The sequence below is a fragment of the Anopheles nili genome, chromosome 2 (assembly GCF_943737925.1).
Source record: "Anopheles nili chromosome 2, idAnoNiliSN_F5_01, whole genome shotgun sequence".
Lineage (NCBI taxonomy): Eukaryota > Metazoa > Arthropoda > Insecta > Diptera > Culicidae > Anopheles > Anopheles nili.
In genome coordinates, this window is record NC_071291.1 from 47,722,501 (window position 1) to 47,744,048 (window position 21,548).

Here is a 21,548-nt window from a genome sequence, read left to right on the forward strand (position 1 = left end):
TTCCGGTTGGAGATAATTTGGAGAGAGGTCATACAATACCTGTTCGGAATATAGAAAATAAAAATGCCCAAAGTAACAAATATCATATTCTGCAATGCGGAAATGGGAGGATGCAACCCTAATTTATTGGAATGTTCTAATACCGCTCAATGATACAAATGTTTTTTTGTCCATTCTTTTTTACAAGCGACTTTTACATTATGGTCGGGAAAGGAATTTTCGTTTTCAGAATAAAAGAAATTCACAAAAATGTAAAGTCGTCTGCAAACAGTTCAGTTTCCTGCAACTTTTCTCTCTTCAAACATTTATTTAGACACTAAACTGGGCTTAGAAAATCGACTCATTTTCTTCTCATGAATGTTTAAATTTAAAGTATAAAAATGCAACACATAGCGCTATGCCGTTATTCAGTAAGATTCAGTTTTTAATTATGTTGAGTAGCGTTGGAAATGTGGTTGGTGTAATAAATTTAAATATCGATTTCAGAGCGTAATGCTTACAAACATGAAATGAAGTTTTGAAAGAGAACAGCAATACAGATCAAATATAAAGGAAAATGGGAAACTGTTTCCAGGTAGCTTCAGTGACAAAATAAGAATAAGTGTTAGAAAAGTAGAAAGATTTTGAACGTCATACATGCTCAGGATGGAACAACATGCTACATTTCCTCATTGCTATGTAAATAAATTTATGTGACGGATCCAAGACAAATGATACTGTATAAAAAAGTATTTCCGAAAGAATTAAAGAGGAAAACACAAGGCATAAAAAATATGTTTTACTAATTTGATGACGTGCAAAATGCGAAAGATTATGAAGCTAAATGGAAGTTGTGAAACAACAAGAGTAGAAAGGATTTTATAAAAAAAATCCTTTTCTTGAAAAAAATCCTTTTCTTCATAGCTAAGATGGTTAAAAGGCTCGATTTGTTATAAAACAGTGAACGATATTTTGAAAAAGCCAGGTACAACCAATTGGAAGGGATATGCCTAGAGGACCAGCGAGAGATGAATTGATTGAAATAGAAAACCTTCAAAGACGAAGCTAGGAATAACGTTTATAGAATGAATGCAACTAAGTAAGAAAAAAATAAAATGCACATTAAAAATTGAATTACCCAAGCATACGTAAAATGCCCCTTTATTTTTCCTCAAACTACGTCGACCCGAATGAAATCGGGTTTATCAGCTAGTATATAAATATAAATATATATATCAATATATATATATATATATATATATATATATATATATATATATATATATATATATATATATATATATATATATATATATATATATATATATATATATATATATATATATATACATACATACATACAAACATTCATTTTTATTTATAAGATATATATTGAAATATATATATATATATAAATATATATATATATATATATATATATATATATATATATATATATATATATATATATATATATATATATATATATATATATATATATATATATATATATATATAGATATATATATATATATATATATATATATATATATATATATATATATATATAGATATATATATAGATATATATATATATATATATATATATATATATATATATATATATATATATATATATATATATATATATATATATATATATATACATATATATATATATATATATATATATATATATATATATATATATATATATATATATATATATATATATATATATATATATATATATATATATATATATATATATATATATATATATATATATATATATATATATATATATATAAAGATAATTGTTTATTCTGTTGATTGCGCATTGATTCAGCAGCGTCATCTATGTGTCAAGAGTATTCAAATTAATATGACGAACAGTTTGCAACAAAAATTGCTCTAGAGCATTTTCATTGTGTATGCCGACTTTTTTTAGCACTTGTTGAATGCAAGTGCAAATGCTCTTTATGTTTGATAACAGAATGACCTGATATACTCATATACATACTTCAGTGCACGCAGACGTGCATTAGCTCTGATGGTTAAACGATATTTACAGTTACCGTTCATCTGTTCAAGTATACATGATATCATGAATGGCTATGTATGGTCTAATGTCTGGCAATAAATTAATTCCGAGTTTTACAAATCTTATTGTATTTTGAATTTCACAGTACTCTATGTAAATTTTATATGTGTTTATTATTGCATGAAGTTTTTAAACTTTTCATAACATGAGATCAAAAAAATTTTGAAGAACAATTACTATGAAGCTTGTACAACTATTAGACCCACGAATGAACTACGTTGCAAATTAATAAAAATGAAATACGAAAGGTTTTAAAATATATGACTACCAGTTCAAAACGGAGATAACATAAAAAATATTGCATTGGGAATGTTTTAATCAGGTGATGCCGTTTTGATACGAAACGATTTCAAAGGGAGAGCGCTTATTGAATGTTGTACGTTTGATACATGTTTTGCACTTTCATTAATGTTTCTTAGCATGAATACAATTTTCGGACTAAAAAAAAACACTAAGATAAGCTTGTATAATATGGTTCATGTTTAGTAGATTTTTTATTTTGTGGTTGTTTTCCAGGTATTCCAGGTGTTTATTTATATTACTTTGAAATTGCTACCTTACCTTAATATTACCTTTTTCAATGATATTGCATTCCAGACTTATCCTGTTGCAATCTACGCATCGATAAAAAAAAGTCTCATAGAGCTTGCTCTCATTTGCTGCTGCGTTTCGAATATAGCTTTCGTTTCGATCGCGTAAGATTAATTAACGCTTGTATGACCACCGCCGTAACAATTAGTCGTTTAAGTGTACTTCTGCCAATTTCTTGTTAAACTACTTTTCACATTGCTTAAACATGTGTATTGGTTTTTGCAATAAATTGATCTTTCCATCTAGTTCATTCCGCAAGAGTATGTTGATGTTTGCTTCACCAACAAGGTAGCACACATCTACTTGTGGTATATAAGCCATTTCCTTCTTTGTTTCTTGATTCTTTAGCAGACGCTTACACTGGTTTGCAATACACGTACATTATGCATAAAATAAAATAAATAAAATAACCTATTAATCTATGTTCTTCACACAGTTTCGGTAGAATGACCGTTCTAAACTAAGCAATGAGTTATGCTTCAATCAGAACAATCTCCGGCCAGGAAGGACATTGACTGACTGTCGTGCGTATTTCATCTGTTATGTTTCGGAATGCTTAATAAACCGTTCAACAGCTTATTCTCAATAGTTGGGCCACTGCCTCTAAAATATAACAAACCTTTTATTTTCATTAGAGGATGCAGCTTGTAGGCTCATAGCTTGATTTGACGTCCGATGCTTCATGATTGGATTTTTCTCTACTGCACGGTAGCGATAAACCGCCGTTCATTGCAATGAACAGAATACTACATTTCTCTTGTTTGCTTTTATCTATCTCTCTCTCTTTTACGCTTAACCTTTCTGAAGAAAGTTCCTTATCTCAATGAATATTCTATGAGCCTACAGTTGCGCGAAGTATTGCGATCAAGTAAGTCATACTTTCCCAGAATTCGATACATTTTATCAGCTGCGTCTTGCGTGATGCTATATACAAAACATAATCATTCTAATCTTAAGAAACAATATAATATTTCATTTACGTTTGTTTTGTCGTTAGCCCTGCTCTATGTGTAATATATCAGGAGATGGAGAGAAATATGTTTCAAGAGCTGTGGAAGAATGTGATCGGGTTCTGGGCAAGATACATTAATTGTGCCAATTGCCGGCAAAACACAAGATAGCCCTGTATAAATCCGAATTTGCTGTCGCTTTCTTGCGTACCTTTGTGCCTTTCATACGTGTTTGTCCTCTAGCATAGGATTTGTAATGCTTAATTATTTTTCTCCCTTCTTAATAGAAAAAATATGCTATGATTTGCTATTGGGAGCCTCTTAATTACGAAATAGTGCTGAAAACAGACCCATTATTAAACGTATTGCGAAAACAACTTTTCAAACACACTGTTCTAGCTTCTTTAAATGTAGACAGATGAAGAATATTGATTACAGGATTACAAGCAAAATAATAAAATTAACGTTGTAGCTACCGTCTCTAATTAAGTAAGAGCTGCACATACTGTACACATATGATTTTCAATTCTTTATGGTTGATTATATTCGTTTAAGAGATATTTCGCCGATTCAACAATTGGGAAATTTTGACATTAGCTGAGGATTGTTTGAACAAAGTAAAGCTTCCTGTATTCTGATTCTAACACACAATGCGTGTCGTGGTGTCTTAAATGAAAGTTAAAATAAATATTCGAACTGTTGCGTTTTATTACTTCCTTTTCATGTTGAAGTATCTGCAGCCTACACATAATGCACGCTATTCGTGATATATAACTAATAAACTTACTGGTACATCTTGAAAACTGGACTTAAAACATGATATCTGGTTACAAATAAAGCCAGATTGTTATAAATGTTGTTTATATGTTACTACTATCAGCCCAGTGAGAGCTACACTACCGTAACGAGAGATGTGGAAAGGAAAACCAATGTTCGAACGGAAATCACTTTAATCAAATAGCAATTTTTAGACAGCCTCGTACAAATCTATAACAATCAAAACAAATAAAATAGAGTCTTCTTTACAAAAATGCTAACTATCCGTAACAAGGCTTACAATGAAATCAAAGATACAAACGAAAGAAAATCAGATCACTTGTCTTAGAAATTAGAGCAATTTAATCGTTTACCCGAAAAGTGTAACATACTAAACAACGCCTTCATGCTGCTCTGAATTTCTCGATAGAGTTTTGGGAGCTTGAAACAGTTGCAATAATGTAGGGGGTGTTGCATATTGTTCCCCAAAGGAACAAATGGGAATTTTGTAGTATTGCCATTCAAGAAAGGTGTTTGTAACGTTCCCAACATTTGCTTAATTCAGAAAGGTGACGCATAGAGTTTAGAATTTTTTACTTACACACTAGCACATTTAAATACCTCGTGGAGTGCGAGGCTAGCTTTTCGAATACTGATTAGAGAAGAGTTGATAATCAATACGAAAATCTTTCGTCGTTTGCTTCCACCGTACGGGCCTGAAGGGAGCTAAGAGAATAGAGGTGAATATGTACAAAAGGGGGGAAATAATACTTGCAATCGGCAAAAACCGTTGCACATTTCATTCACCTGAAGGATATGTTGGGGATAGGTGGATACAGTGGAAGCAAAAGAGTCCCAGATAATCGCATCGATCCACGAGCGTATAACCTGAGCGCTCGACCCTTTGACGAGCGTGATCTACGCAGCATGCATTCTTCCGAACGATGAATGTCCACTGCCACAGTGTGCAATCACGTTTATTCTCCTCCCAACGACAGCTCTTATAACAGTTACAGTAGCAATGAAGCATTCCATCAAAGATATCACGAGCTATGGAGCTTCTTAGGAGCGTACAACTCCGTTGAGAGCTACCTCAAAGGTAGTTTTCTATATCTCCACCAAGCTCGCTAGGATCGCAGAGTGTGACCACTGACAAGCTGGGGATCAATCAAAACTCCTGATTGTATTTGGTAGTATCAGAAGGCGTACTGCTGCCGCCACCGCCGCCTACACCACCGCTACCACCACCGCCGCCAAACAGTACGCTATCCTGATTGCCCTGATATCCCTGATACTGTTCCTGATAGAGCTGGTTGAGTCTCTAACCAGTACCCGAAAAGTGCCACGCGTCCTATGCGCTCAGGTGCGCAAACTGTGACGGATGAATATCGAACTGATAAGGATGCCCATACGGTGACATGTGATACGGCACAATATTCATTGAAGCCATTTTGTGTTCCTTCTTCCACTTCATCCGTCGGTTCTGGAACCAGATTTTGATCTGTCGCTCGGTTAAACAGAGGGCGTGCGCAATCTCAATCCGTCGTCGACGAGTTAGGTATCGGTTGAAGTGAAACTCCTTCTCCAGCTCAAGCGTCTGATAACGAGTGTACGAGGTGCGCTGACGCTTCGTTTCGCCGTTCGCGTTCACCGTACCTAGCAGTAGTATCCACACCGGGTAAGTTGTTCAAACGATCGATCGATCGAACCAGCCATCCGTCCATCCATCCATCATCAGTCAGCCGGCGGTCAGAAGCATTCGGAAGCGCGCGATTCGTGCGAGGAAGATAAATCAAGAGAGAAACACAAAGTTAGTGAGGAAAACGGATAAATTCAATTATACCAATTAACATTATCATCTACAATTAGCATATCGTTACGATCGTGACATGATTCTGCCAATAAATGAGGAAAATTTAATTCCCGACGACAACTTTCAAACCGACGGAGAGCAACTCTTTTGCCTTTTCTCATGCCACTGCACTCGTCCGTTGTACCTGCGTTGTTTATCCTGCCTTAAGCTGCACGGCGGAACACGCGGAGGAAAAATTATTCACACTTCCTTCCGAAAAGCAGCACACTCCATTAACGCAATTGCCCCTTTTCGCTTCCGAGCATTAGGAAACAACACGTCGTTGAAGGAATTCAAATAAATGCCAATTCCGAGCTGAGCCATAATTAATCTTCCTCAGCAAACTTTCACAGCTAGTCGGTGCGGCTCAATGCGGCTGAGAAGGTGCTGCTCGCGGAGGCTCACCAGTGGTGTTTTTCTTTCATTCTCAAAACATAACCCAACAGCGCAGCTCCAACCTTCACATCGAACGTGTGCGAGAGGTGGTGTATCAAAATGATAATGCGGATCTCTTTTTCCATCGAGTTTCAATCGGGCTCGCAAATTTACATCAATTTCAAGCTATCGACAGCGTTTTTTATACGGGGGTGCAAAACTGACGGATATAGAATAGAGGCGACCAGAAGAAACTTAAGACTCAAGGCTGCTGCATTCCGTAAGCGAGGTGTATATGTTCCTAAAATAATATTCATCTGTCAGCTCGAATGAAAAACTGTTTCTGTTTGTCGGACAAGACGTTTCATAGGTAGGTGCGTGCCGTCGTACAAGCACCACATTCGCAAAATCGACCCCGAAATTTCAACCAAACGGTTCTTCCTTCCAGCTATCGTGCACCATTAGGGTAACTCGGTCAGATGATAACAAACCCGGCAAGGCATCGTCAACAAAGAGAGCGACCTACCAGCTCTCTACCGATTGTTTGACGTGGCGCTGCCCTTCCGTCTGTCGGTTGTCATTCTCGGAGAAAATTGAGTAAATACAATTTATCATCTTTACTCGACCGGACATCGTCGAGCTAGAAGCAAAGGGATAGATTTATTGATGGCAGTCGCTGTTAAATGTGTGTATTTTTTACGGTTTCATCCTGCGGGGGGCTCACAATCACGGATGGCCACTTTGAACTTCGTCATAGTATTTCTAACCATGTCCAAAAATACTAGTCTTCTTTCGAAGGTCAGTGTCCTTGAATAAATGTATTTGGCCCGGTGGTGAACAGTTGAGCCCAGAGGTCAAACGATAGGCTTCTCCCATTTCTAATGGGCATGATCCATTACAGTGTGAAACGTTACTTTTGCTACGTTAAGAAATTTCTTCGTTTTGGGGGCTATCTTAATCCCTGAAACAAATGATGACGTTCGCCGGGGAAGCAACGATGCGGCTCAAGCAAGTCAGACGCAATGGATCGTCACGTTCGGTAACACTACCAGCAGCCACTCAAGATTGCGCAAATTCAGCGGTTGATGCGTCATCCTCTCAATTCGGACGAAGAGAGAGAGAGAGAGAGAGAGAGAGAGAAAGAGAGATAGAGGTTGCCGAGACAGGGACAGAGAAACAGAGAAATAAAAGAGAGTTTGAATTCAGAGGCTAATGTTTTGTCCAGAACCGGGTATCTTAAGTAGGACAACATCACATTCATCATTGCTGCGACGCAGAGTTGGCGATGTACGGCGAACGAAACGATGTTCTTGGATGTGACAACGTTAGTGTGCTAGGTGAGGGAGAGAATGACTGAAAGAATTCGGCGATCGATTGAAAATGACCGCAGATCAGACGGAGCTGCTCATCACGGTCCAGTTCCGTGGTACGGAACAGGGAATGAGTCGCGATGCGGAATGGAGCCCGGTTGCCACGGTCACCCTACAGCGGCTGGGTTAGCGATGAAGATCGTGTTTTGACTTTGGTATTTAGAAGACATTTTTCGTTACTGCAAGATTGCTTTGCAGTGACAAGATGCTCGTTGCTCCCGGTCTCTGTTTTCGTGCCATTCGTCCATTCGCTTCAACCGATGGGTTGCATCGGCAAAAAGACGTGTGACAAAATGTTGACACACAACTAGTTAACAATCACACGGATGAAGAAAGAACGCTTACTCCAACGGATGTGTTGGAAAACTTGGCCTTACGCTGATGTCATATACAGTGGGTTACAAGTTCATTGAAATGGCCACAAATTTGAACCAAAATCCTCAATACATGATGTAAGGTTTGGCTTCATTTTCTTTATGAAAGGCTAGGTTTAAAATTTACCATACCAGTGTTTTTGCCCTTCAGAACCCTTAGAACTTTTTGATCAATGTTTTCTGTAGCTTCAAGCCATTTGCTTTTCATTTCCGTTTTCTTCCGAATAGGTTTAAGCTAGAATCAGTTTTAGCGACACCGGTGAAAAATTATAACGAAATCAACTTTACATTACACATTCTTTGCTTTGCTACGTACATAATGCAAGTGCTAAATTTGTTTAAATGTTATTCATGTGAAATTCTACTCAAGAACGTACGTGTGTGAGTATTCTTTCGTGCTGATTTTCGTTCGCAGCCAGCCATTAGATTCAACACACAAATTCGACCAACGACTGTCAGGAAAGTGTGAAAAACACGTTGACTTCTATGTTAATTATATAATTAGAGCAATGATCAAGAGTCTGCGCCGCGGCTCAGACGTACGGGGTACGTTTATGTTTCTTGCATCCATCCAGTAGAACCGATTTTCGGAAGAGCAAGAATAACAAAAAGAGAAAAAGTCTGATCAAACTACCCCCTAAGTAATAAATGCAGTCAATTTTGGGTAGATAGATAGATAGAATACTGGTAAGGATTGTTCCATACATCTCGCTGATACCATGCATCCAATTCATGATAGTTTGCTTGATGAGGTTTTTGAAATGAGTTGCATGGATTGCATTATATGATTCAAATGCCAATAACCTGCAACGAACTCAATCCAAAAGTACAAAAAACAACACAACTCTTTACTTTAAAAAATAAGCAAAAAGCGAAAACATAGCAAATCGATACTGAAATAGAAGAGAATCCAGCAACGAAAGAGAACGGAAACGGTATCTTGCGCAAAAGAAATTTGAGGGAAAAACAACATTCAAAGAACGGAATTGGAATTCAAGTACGAGTGGTCGAAATGAAACTAAACTATATCAGACATTCATCAATCAAGCGAGACAATGGCTATTATGACAGCTTCTACTGTGTGCTGCACACAATAATATGTGACCACTTACGTTCTGCTCGCTTGGATATCATATTTGTGCCTCTTGGTGAACCACCTACGAAACATTCGGTGCGTTCTGGAGCTCTGGATCCCCATCGCCAGCCAATTTACCTTAGACAGATGTCACCTACTATGCTGACGCCATGGTAAAATTGTTTTTTTTTGTGTACAATTTTGTCACATTTACTGCAAATGTTTTTTAAATGTGTATTTTTGGAGTGTTCAAGCAACGGTGAAGTGTTGAAAAAGAAAGAACTGTTCATCAGGTTTAGCTATGTGGGAGCAAACATTGTATTGCTGCTTAACTAAAAGGAAAAGAATGTAAATTCCCGTTGAAGTGTAACTTGAAAACGAACGAGTAACCACATTGCTGTGCACTGAACCTGGCCGATCATCATTAATCATGGTTTCACATTTGCGCATACCATTTGGAAATTTGTTTTTGCACAATTCCTACGCATCAAGGTGCATGGAGGGTTGACAGCGCTGAATGCCTTTCCCTTCGTACTGTATTAACTTTGAAGAACACTTTAATTGTGCTGGAATCACTTCCCTAGCGATTGACAGGAACACGACGTCTTTAATCCATTGCTAGCAGCAGTCAATAGCATTTTAGTGAACGTTGTATGGAATGGTAACGAAATTGTGAAGCATAGAACAGCGAAAGGAATCGAAAAAAAAAACAAAACAAAGGGATAAAATGTTTCTGAATACATCCCAAAACCTCCAACGGCATACCAACAACGGCGATTTATTGATTCGGTGGATTGATGGTGTGAGCAAGACGCAAGTGTTCTAATGTTCTTTCCGAAAAAAAGCGAGCGATTCATCGAGCAAATCAAATTGCTTAAAGCAATATTTTGTCAAAACGCGGTCAAAGGCATACAAAAGATGATAGTGTGTGTACGACAGGAAATAAACATTCTGAGAAATGAAGAACTTTAATATGAGTGAGACGAGTGTCGAACAAGAAATCTCCTTACAAAGCGAAAACTGGCCTGTATCATGCATGTGTAGAATTTTCGTAGTATGTGAAATGATGTATTTTTTATTGTTTAGCCGTTGCTATCTTTTTGGCGATTTCCTTTTGGCATTCATTACATATTAATATGTTTGTTGGCATAGGTCAGTACGTGCCGATTGTCTGAGAGCACCACGAATTATCGATTGGTTTTCGTACTGTTTCTTCTTTAAAAAAAACTCAGATCATAGCGATTATAGTAATGATTAAATGCAAAAAATATTATGCATTGAGGTAAACAATACTTAGAATAATCAAAGTTTGTTACTTCTAAAAATCATTTTCTAAAAATCATTTCATATCAAATGGTTAATTTTCGTAGACACAAGAAATTATAGAAACAAAAATTTGGTGAGGCAATTTTAATACAATTTCATTTCATATATCGTTTCAATTATTCAACGTATCGTATTGAATTTAATATCGATTTTTAAGGAACAAGTGGAGTCAAAAGAAAATGAAATATTATTACGTGCTTCATTAGAGCGGGTTTTCGTGACAGTGCACATGCTCAAATAAGGATGTAATTTAGTGTTAATGATAGTTTAACCATCTTTCCCAGCATTAAAATCGAGATTGAACAAAACGTGTTCTCTGATGAACGTATACAATGTATTGAACTAACAAGAAATCGAACTATTGGCCGTAATAAAACACGTGCACCGCATTCACGGTGCGAGGGTTGCAAAACAATGAAAATAGCACAAATAATATAGCTGCCACAAATGCAGAAAAGTGAACGACGACGCGTCGGTAACACAACCAGTCGATTCGTAGATCGTCAAGATCCGAACAAAAAATATATAAGTTTATATAAAAAAAAAGAATGCATACTTTGGCAGACCATGCAGACTAGGCTCAGCAAAAGCAAAAGTTGAAAAGGTCAGACAAGAAACAAAGCAAAAATCAACAACAAATCGTTAAACCTCAAGACAGCTCCAGCTACAAAACGTATTGCAGCGTCGTTCATTGCAGAGTCTCAATATGGAACTTCTATGGAATATGATAGCAAAACACGAAAGAGAATCATGCAAAACGAGAACCAGGACCGCTAAATCCGACACTACAGTCAAGTTTGCGCGAGTCCCTCATGAAACTTCTGGGCACCGTTTTTTAACTGTTGGTCGGACTGCTTTCTGGACACGAATAGCGTGTCGGCTGGAAATGGGATGAATATATAGTTAACAAAATATTTTACGACGTGCAAAAACGCATTCGAAACATATTTTCTGAGCGTCGCCCAGTGCTTAGCTACAAGCCTTCCGTTTGTGCTGTCTGTCTGTCTTTTCCATTTGCTTCAGCTCTTGGTTCATGGGGTCGGAAGCAGACTTATTCTACATCGACATGATGAAAGTTTGCATTATGAGCGTAAGTGTTTTTCGATTGGCTTTAGTGTCACAGGTTGTTCAATGTGTATACTTTTAGCTTACATCTTTGCAATGGTATAAAAATAAGAGAATACAATACAGCTACATGCAACAATTTTTTCAATATTTTAGTTATATGAAATTTTTCATGTATGAGGAACGTTCTTTGGAACGGAATGGAATTTAAACTGGATGTGGTATACTTCTTATATGCACAAGAAAGGAATAAAAAAAATGAAAATTGGCAAGGTAGCTGCTCTTGTTCGATGGCTGTGTGTTGATGCATATTGAGTGCACTTTATAATGAGAACCATTTTACATCGTCGTGGTACAAAATTCCTCGAAAGAACGCTAAGCAGAATATTGCACTCTCACAAACACAACGCCTCGTGATTGGCACTAGGGCGTTTAATCGAACCACTGATCACTGGTAGCGCCAGAAAGAAGCCAAAAGTCGTGCTAAAGCAGTGCAGAAAACCTATACTGGTAATGGCGTGCGATTTTAAATTAATTTGAAATTTTGCCATTTTCCTTTTGCTCTCTGATTCCGATCTTCCGGCAAAAGCGGGTTGGCAATGTTGATTGTGCATAGAGGATGTTGTTCATTTTACGCGGGTCAGTTCCTTGCCACGAATTTGACGGCCATTCGTAATTCCATGCTATGAAAAGCGAGCGGCGGCCTGCTTCAAGCTCACGGAACAGAATCGACTCCTATTGATATTATTGGGATCTTATTGCAAGTGTATCGGAGGAGTTGTTACTTGAAGAAAGTTAAAGCTGTTATATGCTGTTGTAATGAAGATTTGAGGTGAAAACTAAGATACGTAAAAAAGACCATTGCTTTATTTAAAACAGTTTAGATTTATAACTATGTAAGTTTTCTTTAATTTTTAGACTAGGGCATTTTTTGTGCACGTTTGATAGCATAAAGGAGATGAGCCCATTGCTTCAAAAGGAAAGATAGGTGAGAAAGATGCCATTCGTATGAAAAAAAGTATTTCGTGACAATTCGCGACCACGATTTTTGTTTTTGGCCCGGATGGAAGTAGTAATGAACTCGATTCTCCATAAGATAAAAGAAACACAAAACACGCACGTACCGAACAGCTAAGGAAGCGGTACTACGATGAATAAATAAGAAAAAAAAACTTTTAAAGCAAAGAGAAACCGAATCCTTCACATTTTAGTAGTAAATAAAAGCAAAAAAAAAACAAGAAGAAAGAAAGTCGAAAACGCTGAGAAACATTACGAGAAAATTTTGTTACGAGAGGATGTATCCGGCAGAACATTCATCACCTTGGGCCATTGGGACGCAATGGCCAACAGCTTGCGAGCGGAATGCCCGAGTGTCATCGGGTATTAAAATTTCTACTAATTTTGCTACACACATTCAGGTCGCTATAAACTGGCCACCAGCTTTTTTGCAACGTTATTTCTCGTGTGAGCATTTTTTCACCTATTCCAAGTGATTCTCGGAGTGAGTAATAAATCAGCGATTGAGTTACGGCCTCTACCTTTTCTGACTTCCGCTCTGTTGTTGAAGCCCCCGGTGGAAATGAACCAAAATGTACAGCGTAACCTAGGACTGCGGTAACCCAAATATGAACAACTCTTTGATGCAGGCTGTATATCTTGTGGATGATTTGCTCGCTTTTCCCCTATAGTGCAGATCAAAATCCTTCGTCCCTGCGGTTCCTGGTAATCGCTACTAGGCTATCTTATTACACGAACACGAGATTATCGCCGGTACCTGCACGCTTCGAGCTTCCTAAAGACATTTCGCGTGGCGGTGTCTTTAGATTCAATGATAATAATCTTCCCATCGAAAAAAAAATGGTAGGAGATCGACCCTGCCACAGCACCGTACTCGGGTGAGAAGGAATGCCCGAAATAAAGCAATAAATTTTACTTAAGTCAAAACACCAGCTCGAGGATGTTTATCAAATCTGTTGTATGACAATAACATCCTTAACCTTGTGGGTCGGAATGGACGAATCGTACGTCTGGACCGATGCCTAGCCTTTGCACTCTAGCCGCTGGGTGCTTTCGGCTCGTGTGCGAACGCATTCGTGTCTGTCTGTGGTACCTGTGCGATGCTTAGATCTCCCGGGCATTCGGAATCCAGAAAAACCTTTGACCGTATGTCTAGCGTTTTCTTAGGGGCAACAAGCGTGCAATACTCTGCACTCCGATCACGAATGATTAGGCTCGGGTAGGCCGGGGTCTGGGTTGAAAGTATCATGCTTTTTTTTCTTATTTCAACTAGCGGATGTCTTGTTCTCTGAGGAAATGCTTTAATGCAATAAACCGTATCATTTTATTGTTGTTAGCTTCGCTTCAGGTGGTTTATAAAAAACTCGTATAGTTACTGCAAAGACCATCCAAAGGCTCGAAACGTGCATTTCGCACGTATGAGCGACAATTAGGTATCATGCACAGCATTTGCAATTCGTCTACACTCCAACGGAGCCAATTTTTCACCTTCTTTCATGAGATCTTGCACCACGATGAGCGGTAGCCTCGGTGTAAAACAGATGAGCCGCGTCTGTGTCATCGAACTTACTGATTCGTGCTTATTGGGCAGCGGGCGCAAGTCCACTGAAGCCCATAAATCATTTGAAGCGAGGAGGCAACGAGAACGACTTGGTGGGGCAATTCAGCAAGTTTAATAATCAATGGCAACAGTGTGAGCGGCTTGTAAAGAGCTTGGTAGTGGTTTTGAGAAAAATAACGTGAATGGCTGCAGGATTCATAGCAAGTGCACAGGAAAGCCTACAACGGAACGAAATGCATGACCACCAAGAAATATCGGAGCATGGCTAGTAGCATGCGACAATCGCTCTTCTCTTTCGCGTAAGGATCGCATCGAAGAAGGCTTGGAAAGAGATCGATGATAATTTCAAATGAAAATGCAAAAATGTGCGAATCTAATCTGAAATTAATAATGACCATTTTTTACGCAAAGCTGTTTGGTGCTCATTCGTGTATCTGTTTGTGCTGCTCTCTTGAAGTAACATACTACACAGTTCTCAAATGGGCATTTGAAATTTCTGAAAAGATTGTGCTCTGTGCTGTTAACACAACTGACGCGCAATAAACTTAAAATATGCTATCTAGCCAGAAGTAACTTTGGATATTTCTATTTTTTCCTACGGTTAGTTTTCTGAAGAAGGTTAAGTTCTTTTTCGGTTAGCTACACATCCCAAGAAAATAGCTACGTGGTACTCGTTCTTTTAGTCATTTTTTTGTCACAACTTTATAGCTTCTACTTTACGTTTCAATGTGATCATGCTCAATGTGATGAGTAGCCTGATGTTCTTATTGTACCAAGAAGGACGTCAGCATACGAAACAAAGTGTTCATTAGAACCTGGATTGTTTTTAGCTATGAAACTTATCTTGCGAGTAGAGTGGGGTTTATCTATGAAGCACCTTTTGTGAACAAAACAAGAATAATATCAATACAACAAAACTCATCACACAACAATTAGATAAAATTGTCATCGTGAGTTGAAACTAAAGAATTTATCAATTTGTTTACTTACTTAGCTAGCTCTGTTAAATTATATAATGTTTAGATATGAAAAGTTGATCAAATACACAGAATTGCATTGGTGATATGACCGCTCAGCTAGTTTTTTTCGTGGAACGATCAACATATGTTTTTTTTCAGCTTATTTTGTACAAAATTATTCAACTTGAAGAAATTGTTTGTTCCATCAGGACCACAAGCAAACACAACATTTCCTCTTTGTGACATGCCTTGCGATACGACACGGGTTATAGTGCGTCGTCAACATGTGCATGAGTAATGATGTGATACTTGCTTGCTTTGATTATATCGGTTAGCAATTCATATTGTTGTACTGCTGCAGGAAACAGCGATGAGGCAACAAGAATACAAATGTTCTTTTAGGTTTGGTTAGCTTGATTGATTTATACATCACAATTCCTTTGACCAATGCAATGCAGATTGTATGCCAATTGCTTGATTCTGTTAGTCTTCATATTTTTCGCCGCTCTTTTGCTTAGATGAGAAATGATATTATCACGCAGATGCATGCTGCGAAAACATTACAATCTCAGGAAGTACGAAAATTGGTTACGATGGGCAAACAAAGTAGTTTGAGAAACAAAGCTGGTGTAAAAAGTCGTATGATCAGTCGACGAGATTCGACGAGAACTATATCATGCAATTTGTTTGGTATTTTGAGCAACGCCTGTGTAAGGTTAGAAACAAAATTAGAACATGTCCGAGGGTAGTTTTACCATCAATATTGCTTATAAAATGCTCGTAAGTGATGCTGCCAAGATCACAGCGAATGCTGCGTCTTAATGCTCACAATTGCTCGTCTGCCTAATAGCAGTTGAGTTGTGGATTGTTGAACGCTGAAAGTTCGTAACATTTCTATGACAGCGTTCATATTAAACTATTGAATGTTCATAGCATTTCTATGACAGCATTTAGTTCACATGTTATTGCCCAAAAAAAATGTTTTCTGTAAAGATATTCAAGGGTTCAATGGATTCCATTGATTTTAATTAGATGGATTTAAAGTTTAATGGATTCCATTGATTGGTTATTGCTAAATGGATCAATGAAAATGGTTGATATGGGATGTCAACACTGACCTAGGAATCAAATTTAATAAATAATATAGAATGACAAATAGGTGCTATATTTGAATGCCCTAGGGATTACACGAGACGCAATGGTAGATTCCAACTATATTCTCATGAAAACCAAACAATCATTAATAATGTGCCCATCACCGAGCAACAGAGGGGTTGAGTATCCAAGCGCGGTGTGATTCAAAGCGAAGTAAATGCTTAAAACTTTGGTGGAATTTCGTTTTTGTAGTAAAACTGTGAAATTTTGCGGGTAATTTTTCATCATTTTGGTTCCACGGTCTTTTCAAAACAAATGATTCAATATTAATTGCGTAATCACTCAAAACCCCAAAATGTTTTGTTTTATAAATGCCAACGCACGATGTACCTTCTGTTTGTTTAAAGTTTGAAGCAAAACAAATGTTTTGCGTTGACTCAAGCTATGGTCGAGCAGTTTTAAGCCGCGGTATCTATTCGCCGAGATTTTCGGCTGACGAAAGAGTGATGATAGAAGATGTTTGTGTCTTTTCCATTTTTCAATAGCGTGAAAAATCATGCATGTTCCGTCAAAAAGAAATATAAGTGTAAATGACCGCAATGAGGTTTTTGTACCACGAGATGAAGAAAATAATGAGGGATGCACTAATAATCATTCACCGTACATAATTTGCGAAGGTAACCATCGAACACAGCAACTCTACCATTATCAACGGAGACAACGTAGCTTGGTGTAACTGCAGACCGTGGTTAACTAAATTGCAACATCGTAAGTTGCTCCACAAAATGCAAATTATCATGCTCTTGTATCCAGATTTCTGGATCTTACGAATATACGAAAAATAGGAGGTACCCGTTTTTCGTGTTCTCAAGACGATCAACACATGAGGAATACTTCGAGTACGAGTTTCGGATATCGCGCAAGGTAAAAATAAAAACTAAACAATAAAAATATCTGAGAAACCACGGTTCAGACGCTATAAGGCATGACCGAAACCAGTTGCCTGAAGAAAAATATTTTTTAATTTGCTTCTCATCATCGTTATTTAAGCGATCGTGTTGCTCTCACTTCTTCTACAAAATCGGCTTGTAGAAAGGAGCTCTTGCAAAATGGACGGTAGTTATCAGAAAAAAAGACCTGAACAGAAAGCAAAACGGTCGACCGATCGGCGGACACGAAATGGGCTGGGTAAATTGCTTTTAATCGAAAAATTACTTTCATCAGATTTTCACGTAATTTTTGTGTCAACAAAGAATAAAACGAAGAAGTAGACAGCTCCTTGCTTCATCCAAGAAAGTTGTTCTTCAATTCGGCACATGCAGCTTTGGTCTCTCTCATTTCGCAAATTTCAGCCCGCATGAAGTTTCGAGTAGTCTGATCATCGTTTTCGTATTTTTCGTAATTTATTTTTTGGTCTTTTTGATTTTTTAACGTTTATGCATGTTGTAAAGTACGCTAAGAAACGATGAAATCTCATATTGCGTTCTGTGTTATGCTACAGTTGAGCTTGTCATAATTGACTATACATTGGAACCATACTCAGGAATAAATTAAATTGTTTTACATATGCTAGTTTAATTTAGCTGAAGTTTATGATAATCTTAGTGAGCTAGTAGCGATTGCAACTAGTGTTTTGCAATTGGGGTAAATTGTCGTAAATAGACAAAAAGTTGCACATACATTATAGTACAATACAATAATCATGTTAAGTTGAAGGACGCTATTGGTTCTTCGTTTATAATATTAAAAGAACAGTTTAGCAAATCACCATCATGTTTAACATCTTGTGCGAGAAACAGAAACGCTTTTTATTCATTTGCTGTCAAGTCCGTTCGTGTAAGAATAAAACTTTTGACCGGCTTCTAAATATGCATAAGGGTGGAGAAGAAATGGTATTTGATTTCGTATTTGCATCAGTTTTGAAACGCAAAAACACTTATATTGCAGCTACCATAAAATCGTTTGTTGTATTCTCGCTAGCATATTTCACAATTCACTGTAGAATTTTTTATTCTATGCGTGTGTGACTGTGTGTATTTGGTTAAGAAAACTCATGTAAAGAAAATGAAAGAGACATCTTTTATACAGTTATTATTCACAAAATGCATTTTAATGTATTATCAATTCTTGTTTAAGGTAATGGTAATGCAAATCTCAAAAGTATGAATTTTTAACAAATCCGTGATGCTGATGCAAACATAAAAATTCCATTCATGAATTATGCACCATCGGCTCTGGCTGCAAATCGAACATCGTGTATGCGTTATAATCGATCTGAATTGGCAATTTTACAGCATCAGTGCATACAAAATGCATTCAACTATACATGTAAATACATATAAATATATATATATATATATATATATATATATATATATATATATATATATGTATATATATATATATATATAAATATATATATATATATATATATATATATATATATATATATATATATATATATATATATATATATATATATATATATATATATATATATTATATAATTTTCAAATACATACATGGACTAACATAAACACTACATATGTAAGAGATTGTTAATCAAACGTTTGTAAAGCTATAAACCCATAACAGCAAATCGAATGTTAACCTGTTGACTTGTGGTAAAAATTCTCGATGTACAAATTCTCTCATAAATGCTACGACACAAACTTCACGACAGGTTGGCCGTGGCATCACTCGACGTGTCTATCACAGTATGACTGGAATACATCGGCAGCTCTTAAATTTATCCCGGTTTTATTATTCTTATCTTCTTCTAGCTTACCAGAACGGCAGTGGGCAGATGATGTGCGTGATTGAAATATGTTTCATATGCCGGGGAATGGATCTATTTCGTCATTCACACTTGTTGCGTTCATCTGCGGTCACAATCCCAAGGGGCGGAAGTAGAATTAGAAGCTACTAGGTAAGGATAGGCAATAACATTGCCCTACTCCGCCCCACTTTCTGTGAGTTTCGAGCCCCTCGTCCATTCCTGTGGTCTATTCATATCTGTTTAGTAGCAAAGTGGCCATCGAGAGTGTGGCGATTCTCTCGCTCTCTCAACGGCGAACAGTAAATATACAAACCATCTATCGCCAACACCGACAGATAGTGCGATCGACGTGCGATCGATGGCTAGGCCCTCGAAATCGAGTATACCAAACAAATACAACCAGTTAGCGGCTTCCGAACAATGTTTGCTGACTGGCGGGTGGAACACGATGAGTAAATGCAAACAGTTTCTCTCGAGAAATGTCTTCCACACGCGAGGCACTGCTTCGCTTTCCACGGATGATGAAAATGATTAGTGTGAGAACAAAAGGTTGAATGCCGCCTACACGGCAGCGGTGCATTGCAGGCCCTTCATGCTCCATGCTACCGGCAATCCTATGGTCATCGGGCTACCGGGTAGAATGTGTGTATGCATAGTATGTTTATGTTCGGAAATATTTTTGTTTGTTTTTCCATCAATTTTCACTCGGACGCGTCACAATCCCATGGTGCTAGATAGAACGAGAAGGAGCTAGCACGTGCAAGAGAGTCAAGATGAATAGCTAGAAAGAGATGGCAAAATATGGAGAGAGAGAGAGAGAGAGAGAGAGCGAGAGAGAGAAAGAGAGAGGGGGAGAGAGAGGCTTGCTAAGATCTTTCCTAATTTCTTGGCTGTGACGGCCCGGCGAAGCTGTGTGCGCGAGCAGCGTTGGTATTGGAAGGATGATGGGTTTGGAAAACTTCAAAACTGTAGCCAATGCCAAATATAAACAACGCGATTTGAACGCATGCATTAAGCTAACAAGTAGTCGACCATAAGCTCGACAATTATTGGAAGGTGTGAAGACGCTGAATGATTAATCATATGTTTGTTATGCGCGCGCCTGAAGGAAATTGATTTAATTTCAACCATTTTATGACCACTCAAACGTGTGCCTTTTGGCATGCAGACAAATATGACGAAAGGCATGGTCACATGTTGGTAAGATTAACGGTGCTGGGTGGAGAAAACAGTTTGCAATTTGCGCTGCGAGTAGTTCAATGCGAGTTCAAGGCGGGCTTAACGCACAGGTTGCCTAGCGTGGGAAGTTCATATTAGAAGATTAAGAAACAATTGCGACGTGTGTCGAGGTATAAAATTGTGTAGAACATGACGTTGTCTGGCAAGAATAGCACGTCCGATGGAATCGAAGAAACACACTAAATAAATATGATATCACATATAATATCGCCCAATTGTACTCACTTTGTCCGATATGCACCCGTTTCATCCACGGATATATATGAGGAGGAGGCCCGCCCTTCTTGCCTCCGCTGCCCCCACCACCTTGGGAGCTACCGCCCTCTGTGCCGCTATCGTCATCGCTGGCATCCGACTCATCTTCCGGACTACCGAGTGGCAAGTTCACTTGGTTTCGATTGCTAATGTTGCTGGTATTGTTATTTGTATTGCTCGAACTCACGGCTGTGGATGCGCTGCCGGACTTGAGCGATCGGGTGACACTCTCCACCACTGAACTTGGCGACAGTTTTGGCGATATCTCCGGGCGGCCACTATTGGCCCCTCCGGCACCGCCTCCTCCACCACCTCCTCCGCTTCCACTGCCGCCACCACCACCTCCACTGGCCGTACTCAAATCTTGAGGACTCGTGGTGCTATTGGTATTGTTGTTATTATTTACTACATTTGTACCTGCGCTAGTGCCATCGCTGGCGTATTTACAACTTTGCGAACTAAGGCCGGATTGTTGCTGCTGCTGCTGCTGATTGAGGAGGAATTTTTGCGGTTGTAGCTGGGTGTAGTCTACCATATCGCTAGCCTGGTGGCCGCCGGCAACGGGCCCAGCGCTAGCATTATTGACGCTGGTAGCTCCAGCCCCGGACAGTGGGTTGTAGGTTTGCGGACTGTAGTGGGCCTGATGTGGTGCGCCTGGGTAAATGTTCGAAGTGTACGCTGAGGGTGGGAAATAACCATCGTTCTGACCGCCTTGCCCACCACCTGTATTAGGTGAGCTGTTTGTGTTCTGCGCGTTGTTTGGATAGCAGGATGCGATCGAGTTCACGAACTGATAGGAAGACATCACAAAGTTGTTGGCATCCAT

At 38.2% G+C, this 21,548-nt stretch overlaps 1 protein-coding gene across 1 annotated transcript; it reads right to left on the minus strand.

The window, feature by feature from the left end:
* Positions 1-5,731: 5,731 nt before the first annotated feature.
* LOC128731159 (homeotic protein Sex combs reduced) lies at positions 5,732-21,548 on the minus strand. The gene is made up of 2 exons (XM_053824258.1): positions 20,693-21,548; positions 5,732-6,036 (listed from the first exon to the last, which is right to left on the minus strand). Exons 1-2 carry the CDS (start codon positions 21,546-21,548, stop codon positions 5,732-5,734), a joined length of 1,161 nt encoding a protein of 386 aa, XP_053680233.1.